The 23,081-nt window shown below is 39.6% G+C and overlaps 1 protein-coding gene across 20 annotated transcripts in view; it reads right to left on the bottom strand.

Moving 5' to 3' along the window:
- ADAM22 (ADAM metallopeptidase domain 22) overlaps positions 1–22,738 on the bottom strand; it is a 224,354-nt gene extending 201,616 nt beyond the window's left edge. For 12 of the 20 annotated variants that reach the window (XM_038556705.1, XM_038556706.1, XM_038556708.1 and 9 more), the window contains exon 1: positions 21,954–22,566. In XM_038556705.1, the coding sequence (XP_038412633.1) occupies positions 21,954–22,388 (435 nt within the window). In that variant the 5' untranslated portion in view covers positions 22,389–22,566. The other 8 variants (XM_038556719.1, XM_038556721.1, XM_038556718.1 and 5 more) reach the window with 4 other exon arrangements.
- Between the last annotated feature and the right edge of the window lie 343 nt (positions 22,739–23,081).

The following is a 23,081-nucleotide window of genomic DNA, read 5'->3' as shown; positions in this document are numbered from 1 at the left end:
CCATAGCCATGCATGTACTAAACATAAAAGAGAAGTACATTTAAGTGCACAAAAGTAATGCTGCCTGCAAAGAAGAATACAAATGCAGAATATTGTGGGGAGATGGAGTGGGATGGATTACATTCAGACACCAAAGTGAAAATCTGTATGGTCTTCTTTGGCGAGAAAATGGAATCCTTTGAGAATGTAGGATAAAACTGAAAATACTTCCAGACATGTGGATAGTTCCAAATATTTACCCTGGTACAGTTTTCAATGAGACCTTCCAACACAAATCTTTGGAGTAACAGCCCTGTTATTCATACTTTACAGACACGCTAGTCTTGGGGTCATTGTAGTGGCTGTTCTTTCATCCTGGAATGCTCTTCTTGATACATATGCCTGGCTCACTCCCCACTTCCAGTTTTTCCCAATGTCCCTTCTCTGTGAGACATAGTAGACCACCCTATTAAAAACCTACCATACCCATACCCCACCCCATACTCCCAATCTTCATTACCATGCTATAATTTTTACCTTTTCACCACCTTCTAATACACCTTCTAATATACTTCTAATAATAATAAATGATATATCATTTATTATGTTTTTCATCTGCTATAAGTCCCATGAAAAAGGAAATCTTTTTTTTTTTAATTCATTATTGTATCCCAAGGGCCCAGAACAGTGCTTGCCATGTAGTAAGCCCTCAATAAACATCTGTGGAGTAAATTTTTAAAATGTCAGCCCACAAATATAATCACAAGAAATAATTCCATCTCTCTCTCTCTCTTCCTCTCTCCCTCGCTCTTTCTTGCCTACATACACATACACATATATACACACACCTGCTATTAAGCCTTAATCTGAAAGAAAAAAAAAAACTGGAAAAATTTTAATTGTGAAACTAGCAAGTTAAACTCTATAAGAAGGGCAGCCCAGGTGGCTCAGTGGTTTAGCGACGCCTTCAGCCCACAGTGTGATCCTGGAGACCCGGGATCGAGTCCCACCTCAGGCTCCCTGCATGGAGCCTGCTTCTCCCTCTGCCTATGTCTCTGCCTCTCTCTCTCTCACTATGTCTCTAATAAATAAATAAAATATTTAAACTCCATAAGAAGGGTAGCCCGGGTGGCTCAGCAGTTTAGCGACACCTTCAGCCCAGGGTGTGATCCTGGAGACCCAGGATCGAGTCCCATGTCGGGCTACCGGCATGGAGCCTGTTTCTCCCTCTGCCTGTGTCTCTACCTCTCTCTCTCTCTCTCTCTCTGATGAATAAATAAATTTTAAAAATCTCAAAAAAAAAAAAAACTCCATAAGAAAAGGAACAAGAATCAAAGTCTATTAAATATTTGCAATCTCCTCTGTTCCCTCATTATTCAAAGATAGGATGACGAAAGGAGAAATCAAGAATCTCTAGTTCTAGTGAAAACATGCTGTAGAGAACATGAGCTATAAAAAGTTATGATTAATAGCTTGAACATAACTAAAATACCCAACTTCACAAGGGCCAGACGGTGCAGAGACAAGTGTAGCTGTTTCTCTCATCAAGAGGAATAGGAGAACTAAAACTGACCCAACAGCCCTGTGGAGACGGTATGGTCCACAAAGACTCTCCACACAGACACACATCCTGCTACTACAACCAGCAATGATATCTGCATTTGGAGTTCTTCTCCTTCTGAACATTTACTGCAGTGAGCATATGATGCTAAAATAAAAGCATACGGACTTCTTCTAATCTAATTATTTCTTGAGAAAGAGAAATAACACAATCAACTCTGAAATAACAGATTTTGGAAAGACTGTTTGTTGAAAACTGTTGGAAATTCAGAAACACATGCTTGATTGATTAAGTGTTAAAATATTTATTAAATACGGAAATCCACTTCAAGAAAATGGAAGTTCTTCCATTGCGCTGAAGCCTATGTCTAATGCCTGGTAGAGTCATTTCAACAAGAAGCTCAGCAAAGGTACTTAGGATCACAACTTATTTAAAATGGGACCCAAAACAATAGAATGATCAAGTGAAGAGCTAGAAAGTTAAAAAAAAAAAAAAAAAAAAAAAAATTGAGAATGACTACATTTTTTTAAAGATTTTTTTTAAAGATTTTGTTTATTTATTCATGAGAGACACATGAATAATCCTAGGGATCCCTAAAAATGTTTTTAAAAGCCACTGCTGGGGATCCCTGGGTGGCTCAGTGTGGTTTAGTGCCTGCCTTTGGCCCGGGGCATGATCCTGGAGTCCCAGGATTGAGTCCCACACCAGGCTCCCTGCATGGAGCCTGCTTCTCCCTCTGCCTCTCTCTCTCTCTCTCTCTCTCTGTGTCTCTCATTGATAAATAAAATCTTTAAAAAGTAAATAAATAAAATAAAAAATAAAAGCCACTGCTAAAAGAGTGAATTTTACATGCTAAAAGGTACATGAATTATATAGTACCTGAATTATATGTCAACAAAGCTGTTATTAAGAATTATAATAAAGGGCACCTGGGTGACTTAGTTGGTTAGATGTCTGACTCTTGGTTTCAGCTCAGGTCATGACCTCAAGGTCCTGAAATCAAGCCTCACACTGGGCTCCATGCTCAGCATGGAATATGCTTGTCCCTCTCTTTCTGCTTCTCTCCAGCCCATCCTCCCTGCTCTCTCTCAAATAAATTAAATATTTTTAAATTTTTAAAAAACATAAAAAATTAAAAATTAGGATTATGTTTGTCATAAACATATTTCAAATGCAAAGTTTTCACAGAAGCAAAATGGACTTTTATAAAAACTGTTCCTTTTTATAAAATTTTGGGAGCCATTTTTTCCTCAGTGATCTCTTCCTCTAGATTTTTGCCTTCTGAGCTCTTCAAATAGAACATGTTTTTTAAAAAAGAAAATAAAACAAGCTATTAAAATAGAGCGTCTTATCCTCTAATCCAATTCAATATATAGATTCCAACACTCAGCCTGGTTGTTTAGGGACCTAGAGTCCAACCTTTATTTTTTTTTTTTAAGATTTTATTTATTTACTCATGAGAGACACAGAGAGAAAGGCAAGAGACATAGGCAGAGGGAGAAGTAGGCTCCCTGTGGGGCGCCTGATGCAAGACTCAGTCTCAGGACCCCAAGATCACCACCTGATGCAAGACTCAATCCCAGGACCCCAGGATCACGACCTGAACGGAAGGGAAACACTCAACCACTAAGCCACCCAGGCGTCCCTAGAATCTAACCTTTAATCCCATTACCTGTTAGCCCTTTCATGTCCTGCTCTCCCTTCTTTTCCTCACTTTCTGGCTGGGAACAGCTCTGTGGAGGTTATAGACTACTGAGATCTCAGCTGATGCAGAGAGGTCTCCCATTCCAAAGTAATGAAGCTGCATTGTCACTTCTTCAATTTTAAGGAAACAAATCCCATCTGATGTTTGAACTATTGTGTGAGGGGGCGAAAAAAAGAAAATTACACAGCACGGAGAGTATAGTCAATGATATTGTAGTAGCCTTCTACAGTTAGAGATGTTAGTTGCCTTGTGAAGGGAACAGAATAGTGTATAGACTTGTAAAGTCACTATGCTGTACACCTCAACCTAAGCTAACATTATGTGTCAACTATAATTCAATTTAAAAGAAAGAAACAAGGGGCACCTGGGTGGTTCAGTCAGTGAATCGTCTGCCTTCAGCTCAGGTCATGAGCCCAGAGTCTGGGGATTAAGCCTCACATCAGGCTGCCTGCTCAGTGGGGAGTCTGCTTCTCCCTCGGCCTCTCTCTGCCTCCACCCAACCCTGCTCACGCGTGCTCAAAAGTGCACACTCTCTCTCTCAAATATTTTTTAATTAAATTAAAAATTAAAAAAGAAACAAGATTAACTTGTTTTGTTAAATTACCCAAAAGAATCCAATAACACCAAAGCTGGAACCCAGCATTACCACCAGGGTCCAAACTGTTCTACTTTCCAGGAAAATTTGAAAGGAACCACAGCTCTTATGAAACAATCCAAGAAACCCAGTGATTTGTGTACACAAGAAAGTGGGCACTGATTTCATACCAAGAAATGATCATTATGGAAGCTTAAAAAAAAAAAAAAAAAGAGCTAACATTTATTGAGCTCTTACTAAATGCTCAGCCATAAGCTTTATGTGTATGATCCCCTTTAATCCTTGCAACAACATATGAACTAGGTACTGTTCTTAATTGATGTAAAAAGTTAGGAGTGTGCCAAGTTCACACAGTGAGCTTGTGGCAAAGGCAGGCTGGGAAAGCATGCAGCCTCATTTCAGGCCCCCAACTCTTAAATCACTATCTTATCAAACTTTTGTAAAAAAAACTGTATCAGGCACTTATTTCACTAAATATTAAGACACATTCTTTAAAAATCATGGATTCAAAAAAAAATTCAAAAAAAAATCATGGATTCTATAGTAGTGAAGTAATACACAAAGAATCATAAAGAAAAGAACTGATATGAATAACATAAAAAGTTAATTTTGTAAAAGATACCATGAGAATGAATAGATAAGCCAATAATAATTTTTAAAGTATTTACAATAACCAATAGAAAAGAATCCAGAATATATTTAAAATGCCTATATATTAGTAAGAAAAAGACAACCCAATAGAAAAATGGGGAAGTATATGAATAGACCATTTAGAAGAAGAAATATGGTCACCAAAGATGCTCAATCTCATTAGGTTATCAGGGAAATGGAAAGTAAAATAATCAGATGCCATTCATATCCATAATATTTTTTTATAACTTTTAAGTCTTAGAATTCCAAATGATTATGAAGACAGAAATATACAGAAGTCCTCATGCACTGCTGGTGAAGTCTAAACTGGTATATCACTATGTCATCTGGCATTATGTAGAGAAGTCAAGAATGCACAAGCCCTAAGAATTAACAAATTTCACTTAAAAATATATGCCCCACAGAAACTCATGCACATGTCTATCAATGGTAAATTCTGCTTAGAAGAGTGAAAATTTGAAAACATTCTATAAATACCATTAACGTAAAAAGAAATAAACGATGGTAAGTTTATAACTTGGATGGAATGATGGAAAGCCAGACAACAATAAAAAAAAAAAAAATGAATTCCACTATTTTACCTGCATCAACACAAGAAATTGAAAATCAATGTTGAGTAATAGCAAAAGAATATATAGGATACCAAAAATATATACATACATGATACCAAATATATACATGTAAAGAACATACAATATAGTAATATACATTGTTTCTGGATAAATATTTATATAGTTAAAGAATTTAAAAAAAAAAAAAAAAGCCAGGAAGGATGCAGACTAATTGCAAGATAATGATTTCCCCTGAGAAGGATGAGGAAATGGAAGACAGGAGAGCATCAATTGAATCATAATGTTTACTTCTTAAAAACAAAACAAAAAAAACTATTAAATTTGTGTTGATTCTGTGTGATGAGTAAAAGAGTATCTGTCACATTATTCTATCTACTACCTTTTTTTTATGTTTGAACTATTTCAAAACAGGAGCTTTTTTAAATTAAAAAAAAAAAAAGTACTAAAGTTGTCCTAAAGAAATTTTCATAAGAACCTTCACATGGCTGATTTTGTAAATATCACATAACAGCTAAGGGATAAATAACACGAGTGTGGAGATGTCTCTAATACTGTGGCCAGCAAAATTACAAAAAATAAAAATTAATGGCTGAAAGCTGCAGGGAGGTTCATGTTGACTCAACTTTCTAAAACCTTTTAAAGGGATGTCTGAGTGGCTCAGTTGGTTAAGCACTGGACTTGATTTTGAATCAGGTCCTGATCTCAGGGTTGTGAATGAGACTCTGCTCAACAGAGTCTGCTAGAGATTCTCTCTCTCCCTCTCCCTTTGTCCTCCCTCCACTCTTCTGCTCAGGTACGTATACACACTCCCTTTCTCTCTTTCTCTAAAATAACTAAATAAATCTTTTAAAACCCATTAAACCAGAGCTTCCCAAAGGAAGAGGTGCCCTGGTATTAGGCTCACCTGCCAGGAATCCTTAAGACAGTTTTATTTATTTATTTGACACAAAGAGAGAATGTGAGTACAGGAGGGAGGGACAGAGAGAGAGAGAGAGAGAGAGACTCTTAGGCAGACTCTGAGCTGAGCTCAGAGCCCGAAGCAGGACTCCATCTCACGACCCTTAGATCATGATGTTAGCAGAAACTAAGAGTTGGACACTTAACCAACTGCACGACCAAGGTGCCCTGAAGTGATAACAGTGTTTTAACATTGACAGCGGGGGTGGCTGCACGACTGTTCAAAAATACTAATAAACTCGGAGTTGTAAACCCTTGCTAAATGGGTGAATTCTATAACATGTAACTTATACTCCAATAAAGCTCTTATTAAAAATATATATATACAGGGGGATCCCTGGGTGGCTCAATGGTTCAGTGCTTGCCTTCCACCCAGGACGTGATCCTGGAGTCCTGGGATCGAGTCCCACATCGGGCTCCCTGCGTGGAGCCTGCTTCTCCCTCTGCCTGTCTCTCTCTCTTTCTTTCTCTATCTCTCTCTCTCTCTCTCTGTGTTTATCATGAATAAATAAATATTTTTAAAAATTAAAAAAATAAAAATATATATACAATTAAAATATACATAATTTGCATCTGGGTCAGCTGAAGTCATGAGAACTGTTAAAGTTCATTTCTATGGGCCAGCTACTTGATTCTAATTTTTTTTAAGACTTTATTTATTCGTGAGAGAGACAGAGAGAGAGAGAGAGAGACAGAGGCAGAGACACAGGCAGAGGGAGAGCAGCCTCTATGCAGGGAGCCTGACATGGAACTTAATCCCGGATCTCTAGGATCATGCCCTGAGCTGAAGGCGGCGCTAAACTGCTGAGCCACCCAGGCTTCCTCGATCCTAATATTTTGATATGGGACCTCCTCACCAACCTATACCCTTACTTTCCTTTCTGATCTTACACCTTTCAGATCCTTCATTCACACCGAGATGTCAGTGCTTAAAAACAGCTCAGAGTACCATCCTTCCCTGAGTTCTCTACTTATACTAAAGGAACTATTCTCCTGCGGTGTTTATTCTGATTTAAATCAGATGTGCAGATCGTTTAGCGTCACAGAGATTTCAAGGAGTAAATAGTCTATGTAGGTAATATTTACCTCCTAAGAAATAAAGTAAATATTTTATATTAACTTGTTAGGCCATAAAACAGTGGTAAAAATTGGAGAAAAAAAATGAAAATAAAGTATTAGAAAAGAAAGCCTGGGACTTAAAGGGAAAAAAAAAATGTTGTACTTAATTCAAAACCCCAGTTAACAAAACAATCAAAATTGTAAGAACAAACACCAAGGGAACTTCTTGGTTGAATATGTCATACAAGCTCAGATCCATCAGAAATACTACATGTCACTCTCCCAGAAGACATGCGTCATTGCCTTAAAGAATATGCAGCTCCAGGCACCAAATGGCAAACTCTGGTGAATAAAGTCACACACAAAGGTTAAATAGCTTGGATTTATTTTTTTGGGAGAGATGAGGCTATAAACTGACATGAGTGATTCTGTCACAGTGATTAAATTGGCAGACAGACTGCAAAGCAGCCCTGGGTGGTGGAATGTCAGTATGCCAACCAGTGTTTGAGTTCCCACTGCCTTCCCTGGTGTTATCCCTTCTTACTCTTATGGCCCCATCTTTCCTAATAATAAACTCTGCCTCAAATCTGAAGCAAGAGGGATTTCAGTTCAGATGCTCACAGTAATGGGATCCTCTCAGAACCTGGGCGTACTGAATACAGGGTGTCTCTGTTGGTTCAGCAAGAACAGATGTGGGAGGAAGAAGAACAAAGAGGTCAGAGATAAGGCAAAGATGTGGAAGGAGGCTCATGCTGCTCTGGAACTCATCCCAACAAAACATTTTAATAATCTTGAAGAAAGAAATACTATAACTGTTGGAAATATCAACAGTACATAAAATAAGGGGCACCTGGGTGGTGGCTCTGTTGGTTTAGTGTCCAACTCTTGATTTTGGCATGGGTCATGATCTCAGGGTCGTGGGATCAAGTCACATGTTGGGCTCTGAACTCAGCACAGAATCTGTTTGTCCCTCTCCCTCTGCTCCTCTCCCACCCCTGCTCTCTCTCTCTCAGATAGATAAATATTTTTTAAAAAGTACATAAAATCAGTAACATAAATGCTCACAAAACTGATTTTCATCTTTGAGCCAGAAAATTAAAGGCAGACCATAAATATTTACTGAGCATCAAGTATGCATCAGGCACAGCACTAAGCAGTGAAAAAATAGTGAGTCTCACTAACAAAGTTCCAGCCCAACGTTGCACAGTCTCTCAGGGGGGATACCTTCTATTAACACACTTAATTGTCAGTTGTTCCAGTCCCTCCACACCAATATACACAAAAGCAGGAATAATTTTATGACAAGCCTCTGAGACAAGTTTTACTTTTACTATGCCTGTACAAGTGCCTCGTCATTTCTTAATACTGAGGCTGAATACTGTGGCAATGGAGCGGCAGATCAGATGAGAAGAGTTTGAGAAGAGACATGCTCAGCAAATGCAGAGGGTGGACTGAGCACATAACTCAGAGTTTTAATCCAGGGAATGATGAACAATGAGAACAAAAAAAAAACAAACAAAAAAACCAAAATGAATTTAGGAAGGCAATTAGTCCAGCATTAAAGAACAGCAGAGACATGTCATTCCACATCCAAACAAGATAAGGAATGAAGGACAACTGAAGGGGAACCAAAGAAACAAACAGAAAAAAAAAAAAAAAAGAAAAACCACACACACACACCAAATAAACAAACAAAACACAGGTTTAAAGGTAAGTGGTAAAATGAGAAACTTGTTGAACTATACCACATTTTCCAAGTTACAAAATAATGAAGTCCAGCAATGTGCACCCTGGAGAGTTCCCAACACTGAATGTAAATAATATTTCAGAGACTTGTTTTTTATTTTAGTTGCTAAGAGAAAAAGAGGAACTTGACAGAAATAAACCAAGGGTCACGGGGAAAGTGAACAGAGCAAAACTATGCCCATAGGAAAACAACAAATGGAAAGAGGCAACATGAAAGTCATAGAACCTGTAATGAGAGATGAAGAGAAAAGAACTGACCAGGGAAAACCTGACATAACAAGAGGAGTCTGGGGACATGAGAATGGAACAAGGCTCTGCAAAAGTCATGGTATCAATGACTTCAACCAGTCAACATCTACTGTTGAACACTTGCTACGTACAAGGCTCTGGGTCAATGCTGGGAAGAAATGAAAATGAAGATGAGGTTGCATGCCTTCACTCCTTTTCTTTATGACTAAATTAAAATAATTTTTACCCCATCACCCTACGAAAACTGAAAACTCTAATGATTTCATAACAAGAACATTTAGGAGATATCCTAAACAACTCATTAACCAATAACCTCAAGTAGATTTCACATAAATTGGTTAAGCAAAAATTAATAGCATTCTCTCTTCGTTAATTATGAGACCCTAGGCCAGATCATTAAGAACTGTAAGAACACCATGCCAAGTCATAAAATGTGAGAACAATTTTGTGACCCTGAATAAATTCATCACCTTCAGTGATGTTCAAGTTTCTACCAAAGTTAATAAAAGTCTTCCTAAGAAATAATGACTTAATTATTTAACATTAAGATAAATTTGCAAATGCATCTGTAAAAAAACAAATTCCCATTCTTCTTATTAAACATTTACCTAAGGTTTTCTTGGAAAGTGCATGAAAGTACTGAAAGTTACATAGAATCCTAAACTCACCGCGAAAATAACCCACTATCTATGTAAACAGAGACTGATACCATCACTAGCATGACCATACATGACTGACCTCAAGACCTGACCTTTACTGCATGGATCCACCAACCTTTGTCCCACGTTTTCCTTAAGTCTTCTTTCTAGCTTATCTTTTAACTTAAGCAACAGACTCAACAGGCCAAGCATCCCATCATGGAAACTCAAACTACTCTCTCAAGCAATAAGGACTGCCCTAAGAGCTCCAGCCTGCCAGACCACCCAGATCAGTTTGAGCTCAACCACTGGTTCATACCTGTGTGCATGGACCATGGAGTGAGTGCAGTTACCTCACTATAATGCTAAAATCTCTGCCCAAAAGGAGCACAAACCTCACTAACATAACACACAACATATGTATAGGCATGTTTCCTTAAGGCACATGCACAACCTAAGGCACTCTCCACAAATAAGGGCAAGACTCCCCTTTCTGTATATTCATCTTAACCCTGAACAAAAGAAACCCAGTCAGGAAAGAAATCTTTGCTCAGGGGGTCATGGCTTTGGAACTTATTCCCTGTGACCTCCTTATCTGCTGCAAGTAAACTTTCCTTGGTGTAACAACTCTGCTTGGTGTGGTTCCTATCTGTAACTCACCCAGGAGTGGACTCATGTTAGTTCGATTACAATCCCAAAATTATCCAACTAAATAAAACAAACTTTCCAAATTCCTACTTAAAAGGACTTTTTTTTTAAATTTTTTTTTTATTTATTTATGATAGTCACAGAGAGAGAGAGAGGGGCAGAGACACAGGCAGAGGGAGAAGCAGGCTCCATGCACTGGGAGCCCGACGTGGGATCCGATCCCGGGACTCCAGGATCGCGCCCTGGGCCAAAGGCAGGCGCTAAACCGCTGCGCCACCCAGGGATCCCAAAAGGACTCTTTTAAGGACCTTTAACATACCTTTACTGAATGTATACAACATGGCATTCAAAATGAGCCTGCTGCTCATTTAGTACAAACTAAGTGTGATTTTTCAGAGCACGAAAAGCCATCAATCTTTCAGTAAGCCTCATTTCCTGACCCAGGAGAGGCAGAGTCTACAGTCTGAATTACTACACAGGGCAAAGAGTGGGCCAGGTAAAATCCTCTCCCACTAGCCTGCAGACATCTCAAAATGACCAACAGAGTAAGAAAGGAGGAAGAATGAAGAAGAATAATAGGAAGAAAAAGAAAAGGAAGAAGAGGAGGAGTGAGAGAAGAAGAAGAAAAAGGTTTCTTCCCTCTGAAACACTTAAAACTCATGGGAGGATGAAATCACAGGTACCATCAGAGCATGTCAGGCTAAAAAACACCAGGTGTCCTTAAAAACACAAGATCTATTTTTTGTTTCTTTGCTTCAAAACACACAAGATCTAAATCAAGAGTAGACCTAATCACTAAAACCTGTCTGTCTAAGATTAAAAACTTAGATCGTGCCTCAGACTGTTTCAGGGAGCTCTAGTTGAGCCAGGAAGATATTGGACCCAACATAGTACCCCCAGTTATCTTCTCCCTAAAAGTGCTTTGTGATCTCCCAGAGCCTTACCTTCCACCACACTTTTATCCACACCCTGCTCCTGCCCATGTTCTGATGACCCTAGATCACTGTTCACCCAACTGCTCTTCCAGCCCACTTTAGTTTAATACTACCATGTGTAACCTTGACAGTTCATTATGCTCATGAGGATCCATAGCTGGGTTTTGGCCAGACCCCTGACAGTATGTTCTAGAGGCATTAAAAATACACTAGGAGATTCACAAAAAAATCTACAGAACCAGGTTTTGTGAAGTGCCAGCTGCATCTGCAGCATCTTACTATCTAGCTCAAAGAAAGAGAAACCACGTAAAGCAAAGCGTGAGCTGTGACCATGAGTACCAAATCACGTGTACCAGACTCTTGACCTCACTAGTGGAGGAAATGAAGGCAATTTCTCCCAACCAAACCTATTTAAAAGGAAAAAACAACAACAAAATAAGAAGAGCAACTGACCAACTATAGAGGTATAGGCTACAGACAGGAGTCAGTGCCAAGTCGAATAAGTGATCAATCAGGACTTCTGCCTCAGGTAGAAAATTTTAAAGCCACTTGCAAAACGTGAGCTCTTGAAGCCCATCTTCAGGAAAGCCTCATTGATTTCTTATCTTCAAACAGTTATCTACTGTTCTTTACTTGGGACCAAAAAAAATGCAGCAAAAGGACAACTATTGCTCTGGTACAAAATTGATTTTTAAAAAGGAGAAAAAATGTTGATTTACCCTTGCTGATACATGAATATGATTCTGAAAAATCTCTTCAATACAAAGAAACAAATTGCTGACAGTGTGGGGTCAGGGAGTGGATTAAGTTGTTTATTCCTCCTCTTCCCAGTTGTAACTACTGATGCTTCTGGGTCATGGTATGGCATTTTTTTATTTTTGAAATCAAATTACATATAATAGTCTGTTCTAGGAAAAACAAAACAGATTTTGATCTTAAAAGCAAATCAAATGATGAAATTCGAAATAAAGGACCACTAGAAGTCTAAAATCATTTTTTCATATATGAAGTATTTGTATTTTTTAAAACATAACACATTGAAAAATAAGTAAAACAATAAAAATACAGCACATTGAACTCTATTTTAATCATGTGTAAAATAATTATAATTATCCAAAGAGGCTATAAATTCAATATCTGAAGACTAAAATTAATCCATATATTCATTCTTTTATATCCTATCCAGTACCAAAGAGGACTTCGGGATGTTTACATGAACACTTACACAATAAAATACAAATTTTAAGCAGATGAGGAAACTGGGGAGAAAGGAAACTTCAAGAAATATTTATTAAGTACCTACCCTGTGCTAGCAGTGGAGATGTCGTGAACAAACAGACAAGATCACTATTCTCATAGTTTTATATTTTAGTGATGGTACACTGGAAGAAAGACAATGAATAAGTCAAACATTAAAAAAAAGGTCATGAAGGGGTGCCTGGGTGGCTTAGTTGGTTAAGAGTCTAACTCTTAATTTCGGTTCAGGGTATGATCTGATGATTATGGGACAGACCAGCATGTGGGGCTCCTCGCTCAGTGTGGAGTCTGTTTCAGATTCTTTCTCCCTCTCCCTCTGCCCCTTCCTGCTAGCATTCACTCATACCACCACCCCCCCCACCCCCCGCCAAAATAAGTAAAAAAAATGCTTTAAAGAAAAAAAAAAAAGGATGGCAAGTGCTGGCAAGTACTAAGAAGACAACAATGTAACATGCTGTGAGAAGAGGGAGTGGGTAGGAATTCTTCAGAAAAGTAGATGGAGGAAACCTGAAATTACTTTTTCTATGCTTGAATATTTTTTTTAATTTTTATTTATTATTTATGATAGTCACACAGAGAGAGAGAGAGAGAGAGACAGAGGCAGAGACACAGGCAGAGGGAGAAGCAGGCTCCATGCACCGGGAGCCCGACCTGGGATTCGATCCTGGGTCTCCAGGATCGCGCCCTGGGCCAAAGGCAGGCGCTAAACCGCTGCGCCACCCAGGGATCCCCTATGCTTGAATATTTTAATCTAAGTATAGCATGCATAATGAAAATGTGTACAGATATGACTTTTCATATTGATAAAGTATCCCAAGTCAAAGGATACTTCGGATGACTTGAGCTGAAATGGGGATGATGCAGAGTACACTGATGAGCTCGGATGAAGCTGGAAGGAAAACTCATGCTGTGACTTTGGCTTTGGAGGACAGCACAATTTGCCTCTAAACTACTAGCATCCAACTCAAGGAAAGAAACAATTACATGACTGATCTGGCACCATCCATAAAGTTCCCCAAGACTTCAACTAATACTGTAATTGAATTCTCAGGAAGATTACTTACAATATCCTTCAAAATATCCTTTAGAAAAAGTCTGGTAAACTATTGAAGAGTTCAGGGATGCAAATGAGAAAACTGATACTGATTCAGATATGAAACTCTTATGACTAACTTAAATCCAAAAAGATTTAAGACAAAAAAAAAAATCTCTTAAACTTAAGGATACACAGAGCTCCTCAACCCTGCGTACAAACTGGAAATCCACTGGGGAGATTTTTTTAAAAAATACTCTCACCTCAGAATCTCAGTAGGTGAGGCCAGCATTCTATGGAGGAATAGAGGATAATTCCCCATAAACAGTTTCTCTTTTTTTACCCCATAAAGAATTTCTTGTAAGTAAGCTTCTGGCAGATAAAACTCCAACAGGTACTCAGAGTACAGATATTCTCTGCTGACATTTAGATGCAGATTCAAATATTTCTATGCGGTTAAAGAATATCTGAGGTAGAAGTAGAAATTATACCCATTTCTCAAAATGATGACACAAAATAAGCATTAAAGATGACATCAATTCACCCCTGAATGAAGTTAGCAATAGAGTAGACTTGAGCAGGACCAAGAGTTCTTAAAGAAATGTTGGGTTGACTCCAACACAAAGATGAATGGGTTAAATGTTAAATAAGCAGTATATATTACAAAAGGATTATTTTACTTGGATCTCTAACATTTTCTTTGAGAATTCTTTTCTCAACTCTACTGCTTATTGGTTATATGACCCTGGGCAGGTTAATTAGCTTCCTAAAGTCTCAGTAGCCTCAGTGATAAAATGGATATAATATCTCCTTCATAATAAAAGATAACACATAAATCACTCAGCACAGCACCTTGTATATGGTATATTAATATTAAAAATAATTCTTATTTTTCAATTCTTTCCCTCAATATTTGCTTTCTAGGGCTTTTATTACCTAAGTAAACACATCCAACTAGATGTTCAAAGAAGCTATCATTTTGGTTATTACTGATTATGTATCTCTTTCAGCTGAAGGCTTTGACATTTGGGACTGTGGAGCTACTTGCTCTAGGAAGCAACAAAAGATATTCTGTCTCTTTTCTTCTGAAGAAAGGAATATGGATCCCCGTTTAGCATTTAAAGTTTCTGTTTTATGCAACTTTGATCACAAAAGGGTATACATAATTTTAGTATTGACTGATGAATATTAAAATCTTCAATTTACAAAAAAAAAAAATCTTCAATTTACAAAGAAAGATATAACAATAAGTATACATATCTGATTCCAAAACAGAATACTGGCCCTTCAAGAGGTGTTTTTCACCTTTTAAATATAAGTATCTTGGGGATCCCTGAGTGGCTCAGCGGTTTGGCGCCTGCCTTTGGCCCAGGGCGCAATCCTGGAGTCACGGAATCGAGTCCCACGTCGGGCTCCCAGCATGGAGCCTGCTTCTCCCTCCTCCTGTGTCTCTGCCTCTTTCTCTCTCTGTCTCTCATGAATAAATAAATAAAATCTTAAAAAAAAAAAAAAACGACTACATAAAGATACTTAACATTTATTTTTTAAAAAGATTTATTTATTCATGATAGACATATATATATATAGAGAGAGAGAGAGAGAGAAAGAGACAGGCAGAGGGAGAAGCAGGCTCCATGCAGGGAGCCCGATGCAGGACTCGATCCCAGGTCTCCAGGATCACGCCCTGGGCTGAAGGTGGCACTAAACCGCTGAACCCAGGGCTGCCCCTATGTAGTCATTTTCAAGTTAGTAGATATGATGCATTCCTCCTGTGTTCTGCAAGTTGCAAGAAATATATACTTCCAATGGGACAAATATAAGAAATCTTTGACCTCACTGCCATTGAATGACATCTAAATAAATGTTCTGGGCCTCCTACCATAAGGCCAGTTAAGCACTGAGGTTAAGCAGAGCCAGTGCAGTGGAGTTAAAGTGCCAGGATTCAAATCCCTTCTCAGCTACTTACCAGCTTTGTGGTCTTATAGCTGGTATTACCGGTCATATGATTCTTACGGGACTGCAGTGAATTAATGTGTACCATATACCAAGAAGTGCTGCACACATAAAAAGTAACCGCATAAGTTACTGTATATTAAGTATTTTAGTGTCTATTATAACATAAATGATAAAAGTACTATAAGCACTTCTCTCTTTTCCTGTTTTCTATTTCCTTCCTCCTCACCATTCTACTTAATGTTCCTATCTCTACTGCTCTCCTTCCTCCTTTAATTAACATCCTTTTCCATTTGGATCTTATCCATGAAACGTAATGATAGATGTGGCCTTATTTGAGTACACTGACCTTACAGATTCTTGCTCTCAATGAGCCATGACAAGAAAGCAGGCCTCTGTCCATGTACTTTTAGGAAGTGCCCCTTCATTAAAAATGATAGAACTCTTGGTATTCTTTGAAATTTGAGAAAGCAAATACAACTGAGAATGATTTTTATCAACCCATAAGCTCTTAGAGTCATTCATAGTTTTCCAGGTATAGCTGTAAACAAGTGATGAAAGATGGGTTCTTTTCATACACTGTGAGATCATTAAACAGAACTTCAAAGATGCCCAAAACATATAAACAAATTGGGATCTCATAGAGTAAAACCAAGACTTAAAGAAAACTCCAACAATCCTCAATATCATTTTCTTTTAACTATTCAATTTTAAGAGATGAATGCTGGTAGGAGAATAAAAATATGCTGGAAAATGTTTCCTTCCTATTTATAGCAGCAAACAAAGTTTTGATTGGTGGCAAAACTTTATCAATATTGAGCTACTTAGGTTTAACAAATGCACATTAAGAAGAAAAAAATTGTTTGTGCTAACCTTGCAAAAGACTTCCAAAGCTGTAATTCCTAGGAGCCCTTTTCCGCCAGAGAAGCAAAGCAGTCCCACAGACAATTTACCGTGAAGCTGACTCAGTGCTCCCAAGTGAAACAGCACAATTTTAAGTACAGCTCATGCATGCTTAGGCATATGTATAAATATATTCATAAAAATGGAGCACACTAACTTGCCATCTTGCATTACTGATTATCAAAACTATGATAAATTATAGATCTGTTTTTGGTACCTGACTACTTGAGAAGCTACAACACTATCAGGAAAGAGAGAAGTAAGTAGCCTATCTATTCAATGACAGCAAAGACTTCTGACAAAAATAAATTCTGCTACTTGTAGAGAAATATAATCAACTGGATGAAAAACTGAAAATCTATGAGATGAACACACATCAAAATAAACCACCTAGTAACCTATTTTTGATGCTACAGTAAATGTCATGCTTGGCTAGCAATAATTTTTTAAAAGTAGCCATTAGGTGCTTTTTCTTAAAAATAGCAATTAAGTGATTATCAGTATGAAACCATCACTAAGGCTCAGTATGTACTATGTTGCCCATATAGATCCCCAATTGAAAACATTTTATCCATTTATCCACAAACACACAATTCCTTCAGCACAAATAACTTCAAGTCAGAAGAAGAATAATTTGAATACTCTAGTTCTGAGTGCTATTTACAGGACTGAAATTACTTTAGACTAAGTAGACAACCCTGAGGACAGCAAGGTTATCCACAATCAAATATACTTTCTTTGACTATCATTTCTGGAACTTTATGGCAAAATAACCTTTCCTAACCTTGGGATAAAAATAAAGTATGCATTCAAGTAACTGGCCATGTAGTAAAGAAATCTTTTATCATATGGACTATTATCAACAGAATTATTATTTCACACCAAATTATCCATATTTCCCTAAAAGCAAAAGAAAAATCTCTTCCAAACGTACCAAACATGTAAGTATTCTTTTTTTTAAAAAGATTTATTTATTCATGAGAGACACAGAGAGAGAGGCAGAGACACAGGCCGAGGGAGAAACAGGCTTCCTGCAGGGAGCCCGATGTGGCACTCGATCCCAGGACCCTGGGATCATGACCTGAGCCAAAGGCAGATGCTCAACCACTGAGCCACCCAGGTGCCCCCCATAAGTAATCTTCTCTACCTAGTGACTGAAAATTGAAACTAGGACACATTAAGAGTAAAATTAAGGTGTTTTATACCATAATAGTTCTTGTGAGCTTTTTGAAACATTAAATAATATATTCCTGGTTTCCTTACTCTAGGTCAATGGCTTTATCTTACTAGGTAAGAAGTAGTTCCTGAATTAGGTTACATGACCTGCGAGGTCTCTTCCACCTCTAGGACTGTTAGATTCCACTTAGTTATGTAAATTTTAGTAATTGTAACTTACTTCTGGGAATGTGTTAAATTCGGATAATTAGGGCACCGTTTTTGCATTAAAGTGATGTCATAAAATTTCTAAATAGTACTCGAACGGCCTGAGGGAGTAAATGTTATTTAACAAAAACTCATATAGTGCTTACAATATACCCAGCATTGTTCTAAGTGCTTTATAAGCTCATTTATACAGTATTTTCCATATATTTAGTAACTAAACTCTTGTGAAGCTTAATGAGTATGTGAATTAGCATTGACCAATGAACAAAAGTGAACAACCACTTTCACTTACTCTTTGAAATTAAAATTATTCATTTTTAACAATTAGGATTATCCCTCAATATTATGAATTTGGTCAGTTAATTCTTCTTCCTCAAGTCCTTCAATTGCTCCCAGGACAAACCAAATTCCTCCAAAAATCATAAAGGTACTGCAGAATCTACTCTCTGCTTTCCTGTTTTGGCTCATCTGTACCTTAAATCTTAACTATGTGCACTTAACAAAAATGTGTCCTGCTCCCTATACGTCCATCTACTTAGTGCCCCTTTGATTTGATACGCCCATCATCTTTTCTTAATCTGGCCAATTCCTACTTACCTTCAAACCACAGCTAAGATAGCACCTCCCCAGATAGAGCCCCCTGACTGCTCACCTGGGTTAAATACTGTGTTTTCTCTGCTTCCATAGCTTCCTGTGATCACCTCCAGAAAATCACACAGAAGGGCAGAGGATAACTGCTTATCCATTCATACATCTTTCCACTTGTCTATAAATTCCTTAAAGGCTTGAACTGTGTCTTTTATCTCTAAATCCCCAGAGCCTTGTACAAAAATTGATACACAGTATGAGCTCAACTAAATAAATGCCTTTTAAATACACAAATCAACAAATGAATATGAGAGTTTTGTGAAATGATAGAAAGGCATCCCAATTTTATTCCTGAAGAAGAAAGGAAATTGCTAAAAATATCTATGGGTAGCTAAGATGCCATAATTTTACCTATGTAATTACCAAGAAATAATAAGGGCCATATATAATCACCTTGAGTTTTTAGGTCCAATGTCAGTCCTCAATGAAACCAAAAATGGAGGAAAACTTAGTTCCCTAATCATAGGAAAATTTGGCATTTGGCAATTAAGTCTTAACAACTGTAACTGCCAGATTCAGACCTAGTAGTCAGCAATCTCTAACTGTAGTTTAAAATGCATGGTAAACAGCAACAGTCTCCCAGCTAATCCAGACATCCAACCAGATGCACTGAGTGTACCTCACAGGGGCCAGGCACTGAGATAATAATTACTTTGATGAGGGGCACCTGAGTGGCTCAGTACGTTAAGCGTCTGACTCTTGATTTCAGCTCAGGTCATGATCTCAGGGTTGTGAGATGAAGTCCACAAAGGGCTCTGTGCTGGGGCATGGAGCCTGCTTGAGATTCTCTCATCTCTCTCTGTCCCTCCCCCTCACTTGCATACTCATGAGCAGAATCTCTCTCTCTCTCTCTCTCTCTCTCTCTCTCTCTAAAAAAAAAATACACATATATTTAAAATATTACTTTGATGATAAGACAGTATCTTCACTTTCAATCCTGATGTGAGTAATCTCTTCAACTGTTCAACCTAATTCTACCAGTTTATCTACTCCTCACCAGAAGCCATTCTTCTCAACTGTGAGGTTTTTTATTGTAATAAACAGAAATTGCACAGACCCAAAGTATCTTCTGCCCCAAGTGGAAAAGCCTATGATCCAAAAACTGCCAGAGTAGTGCTCCATAAATGGAAAGAAGGAAACTGGCCAAAGATGGTGGTCTTTCACTAACACAGTAAAGGGCAGAGGGTACCTAAAGACACCACCAGCACCAGGCAGAGACTTGGAGTTTCCAGGTTCAATTCTGCAGTTTTCTTTTTCTTCATTTCTACTTCCTTCTGTTGCCCTTTCTCTCCAAGAAAGTTTTTGTGATTTAATGTACTGACTCTCTCAGCAAAAATTCGGACTGGGAAACTACAGGATGAAAGACCCCCCTATCTTCAATGAATAAATTGCAAGGAAAAAAAAAAAATCAAGGAAATAGAGAGGGAAAAACTACAGAAACTCAAAGGGACGCCTGGGTGGCTCAGCGGTTGGGCGCCTGCCTTTGGCTCAGGTCCTGATCCCAGGATCCCGGATCAAGTTCCGCATCAGGCTCCCTGCGAGGAGACTGCTTCTCCCTCTGCCCGTGTCTCTGCCTCTCACAGTCTGTGTCTCTCATGAATAAATAAACAGATCTTTAAAAAAACAAATAGACTCAAAAAATTAATTGCCATCTATAGACATGATTTGGATCTTGGATTAAACAAACTCCAATATAAATGTGTATTACATTTATATATATTTATCAAATATACTCACATACAACATATTTATATATATAATATACATTTATACATTAGGTATAATATGGTTACATTTTTTGAAAGAATCTTTTTGAAAGTACAAAGTTTTTATGAATGAAATCATATGATTTGCTTCAAAATAATACAAGAAGGGAAGAAAATAGGTAGGAGATAAATGAAACAAAACTGGCTATGAGTCACTAATTATTGAAGGTGGGGGTTCATTATAATCTATTTTGTGAATGCTTGAAATTTTTCATAATCAAAAGTTGTAAATGTGTGAGAGAATATTCCTCCACAGAAATAATTCTCACTGAAAAATAAAAGTGCCCTTTGATTCTTGAGTTTTACTATGAAAACAAGTCAAAATGTAAGGAAAATAGGTATTTATCAAACATTAAATTAAATAATGGAATCCTTCATTAAAATTTGACACATTAGATTTTCTACTACCATAATCAAACTTTGAAGGATATTACTGTAGCCCTTTAAATTAATTTCTTATATGAAAATTTCAACAGAGCTAAGCCCTTGGCTACAAACACAGATGGCATTTTTCTATTTTTACATATTTTATACATATAGATCAAATGCCATAACTATCACAGCATCAATGTACAGCTTTTTTAAAGATTTTTATTTATTTATTTATTCATGAGAGACATACAGAGAGAGGCAGAGAGATAGAGGGAGAAGCAAGCTCCTTGGAGAGAGCCCAATGCGGGACTCGATCCTTGGACTCCAGGATCATGCCCTGAGCCAAAGACAGACGCTCAGCCGCAGAGCCACCCAGGCATCCCTTTTTTTTTTTTTTTAAGACCGCACATCTTATAGTATTAATAAAAATATTTACACATGTGAAAATGTTCAACCAGCCTTTAGATTAGCAAAGTTTACATTTTCAACCACATGAGCAAGTCCTACCACAATATGTACTTAGAGGTCAATGGACTGTTTTGCCAGGTTGATTGATGTATGTGAATATAAAAATTGCTCACAGAGCCGGAAATAATTACCTATCTTAGCAAGTAAGTTCAAAATAGTTTTCAGGCATTAGCTCTGGATGCGTGATATTGATCTAAATGTGGGTAGACGGTAAACTTAAAGAGTATTTCTTAAACATAGTTTATAAATGTCCAGTAAACAACACGGTTCAAATTACACTAAAGGATTGCTACCAAAGAAGAAATGGGGGAGGAGACGCCTTTTCTGAGAAGTGGAGGTGAATGGGTCCATCTCTGGTGTCCAGAAACTGAGTGAGTTGGGAACACTGCAGTTTAGCTTATTTTCACAGTTTTAGTTAGGGATTTCTAGGTCTGTCTCTTGATTTTTTTTTTTTTTTCCTACAGTACTAACCTTGGTTGAAATCACGTATGAAGTCTTTTCGAGGATTAAAACAAGCACCACAATAATGGTGATACAAATCCTATCCAAAGCCTATAACCCTTCTTGCCTAAGCCCGGCTCCTGCCCGACAGAGGGGAGAGGGTGTCCACCCCTGCGCTCAGAATGCCGCACTGCCACTGCCGAAGACATCCCGCCCAAACTCCGCTCCAGCAAAGCTCCGGCCTGTGGTTCTTTGGGGGGGTTGGCTCCCCCCACTCCCTTCTTTTTTGCAGAGAGCGCCATGTATGTCTCGCAAGAGGACTGCGCTCGTTTCAGCGAAGACGCTGCATCTCCAGGGCGACGGAGAGCAAACGCGCGGTAGGGGGGGCCAGGCCGCGCCCAGCCCCCCGCCCCCGCCCCGACCGCGCCGCTCACCTGCCCGCCGGCGGCGTGGCCCCGCACCCGCGTGTCGAGCGCGTCGTGTCCAGTTTCGTCGTCGCCGCCCGAGCGGTAGAGGAGCCGGAGCGGCACGATGCTCTGGCGCTCCAGGAAGCGGTTTTCGTCCCTCCTCTCCAGCTCCGTCAACGAGGCGTCTCCTCCAGGCAGCAGAAGGGTACGGAGGGAGTGGGGAGACAAGGGGAAGATAATGACCCTGACCCACACGGACTCTTCCCTCCCGCGGTCCGACGTCTCGGCGATGCAAATCCCGCCGCCCCCTCCCTCCGCGTCCCTGTCTGGGGAAGACGCAGGGACGCCAGCCGAAGAGCCCTGGACCAGCTCATCTGAGATCACCCAGGATCGGGCCCAGAGGCACAGCACCCCTTTCCCATCCTCCGCATTCCTCTTCTTCAGAAGAGGAAAAACAGGCATTTGACCGAGGGCTTCTAAGGCATCCGCGCGCCCCCACACATGTATTTTTGCTTCACTTCTCACCACCCTTCCAAATAAAAAAAATCTCCCCGCGCACTCGGGAAACGGGGACGGCCGTCTCCAGCGCGCTAGAGGTCTGCAAAGACTCCTGGAAAATGGTACGTCCCGAAGCCACAGAGGGAGGCGAACTTACCTGCCCGGCCGCAGCGCGCCGGGGGGCAGGTCCCCAGGGCGCAGAGCAGCAGGAAGGGCACGGACGCGGCCGCCGCCGCCGCCGCCGCCTGCATGGTGCTGCCGTCAGCCCGCCTCGCTCCAGACGCTCAGCTCCTCATGCCCCTGCAGCAGGGTCCGGCTCCCGGGGCCCGCGCCCCCCGGCTCGCCTCGGCCGCCCCCTCCCAGTCCCGGCCGGTGCTGCGGCGGCCGTGGCGCTGCAGCCTCCGCCGCGGCGCTGCCTCAGTGCTGCATTGTGCTCCGCGGGCGCTTCCGCTGGCGGGGGGAGCGAGCGAGTGCTGCATTGGGCGGTTGGCTGTAGCTAAGTGGTTTCTAGCGCCTCCCACCTCATCCCATGGCAAAGACTCCGGCGGGCGACGAGCGCTCAGCAGGGAGCGAGCGCCTGGTGCACTCGCCCCCCGCGCGCGGGCAGGGGCGCGCGCCGGAGAGTCAGCTGGGAAATGTAGTTCTTTCCCCGCGTCC

The sequence above is a fragment of the Canis lupus genome, chromosome 14, assembly GCF_011100685.1.
Source record: "Canis lupus familiaris isolate Mischka breed German Shepherd chromosome 14, alternate assembly UU_Cfam_GSD_1.0, whole genome shotgun sequence".
Taxonomy (NCBI): domain Eukaryota; kingdom Metazoa; phylum Chordata; class Mammalia; order Carnivora; family Canidae; genus Canis; species Canis lupus.
Note: the sequence above shows the minus strand (reverse complement) of the source record. Positions and strands in the feature narration are given on the sequence as shown.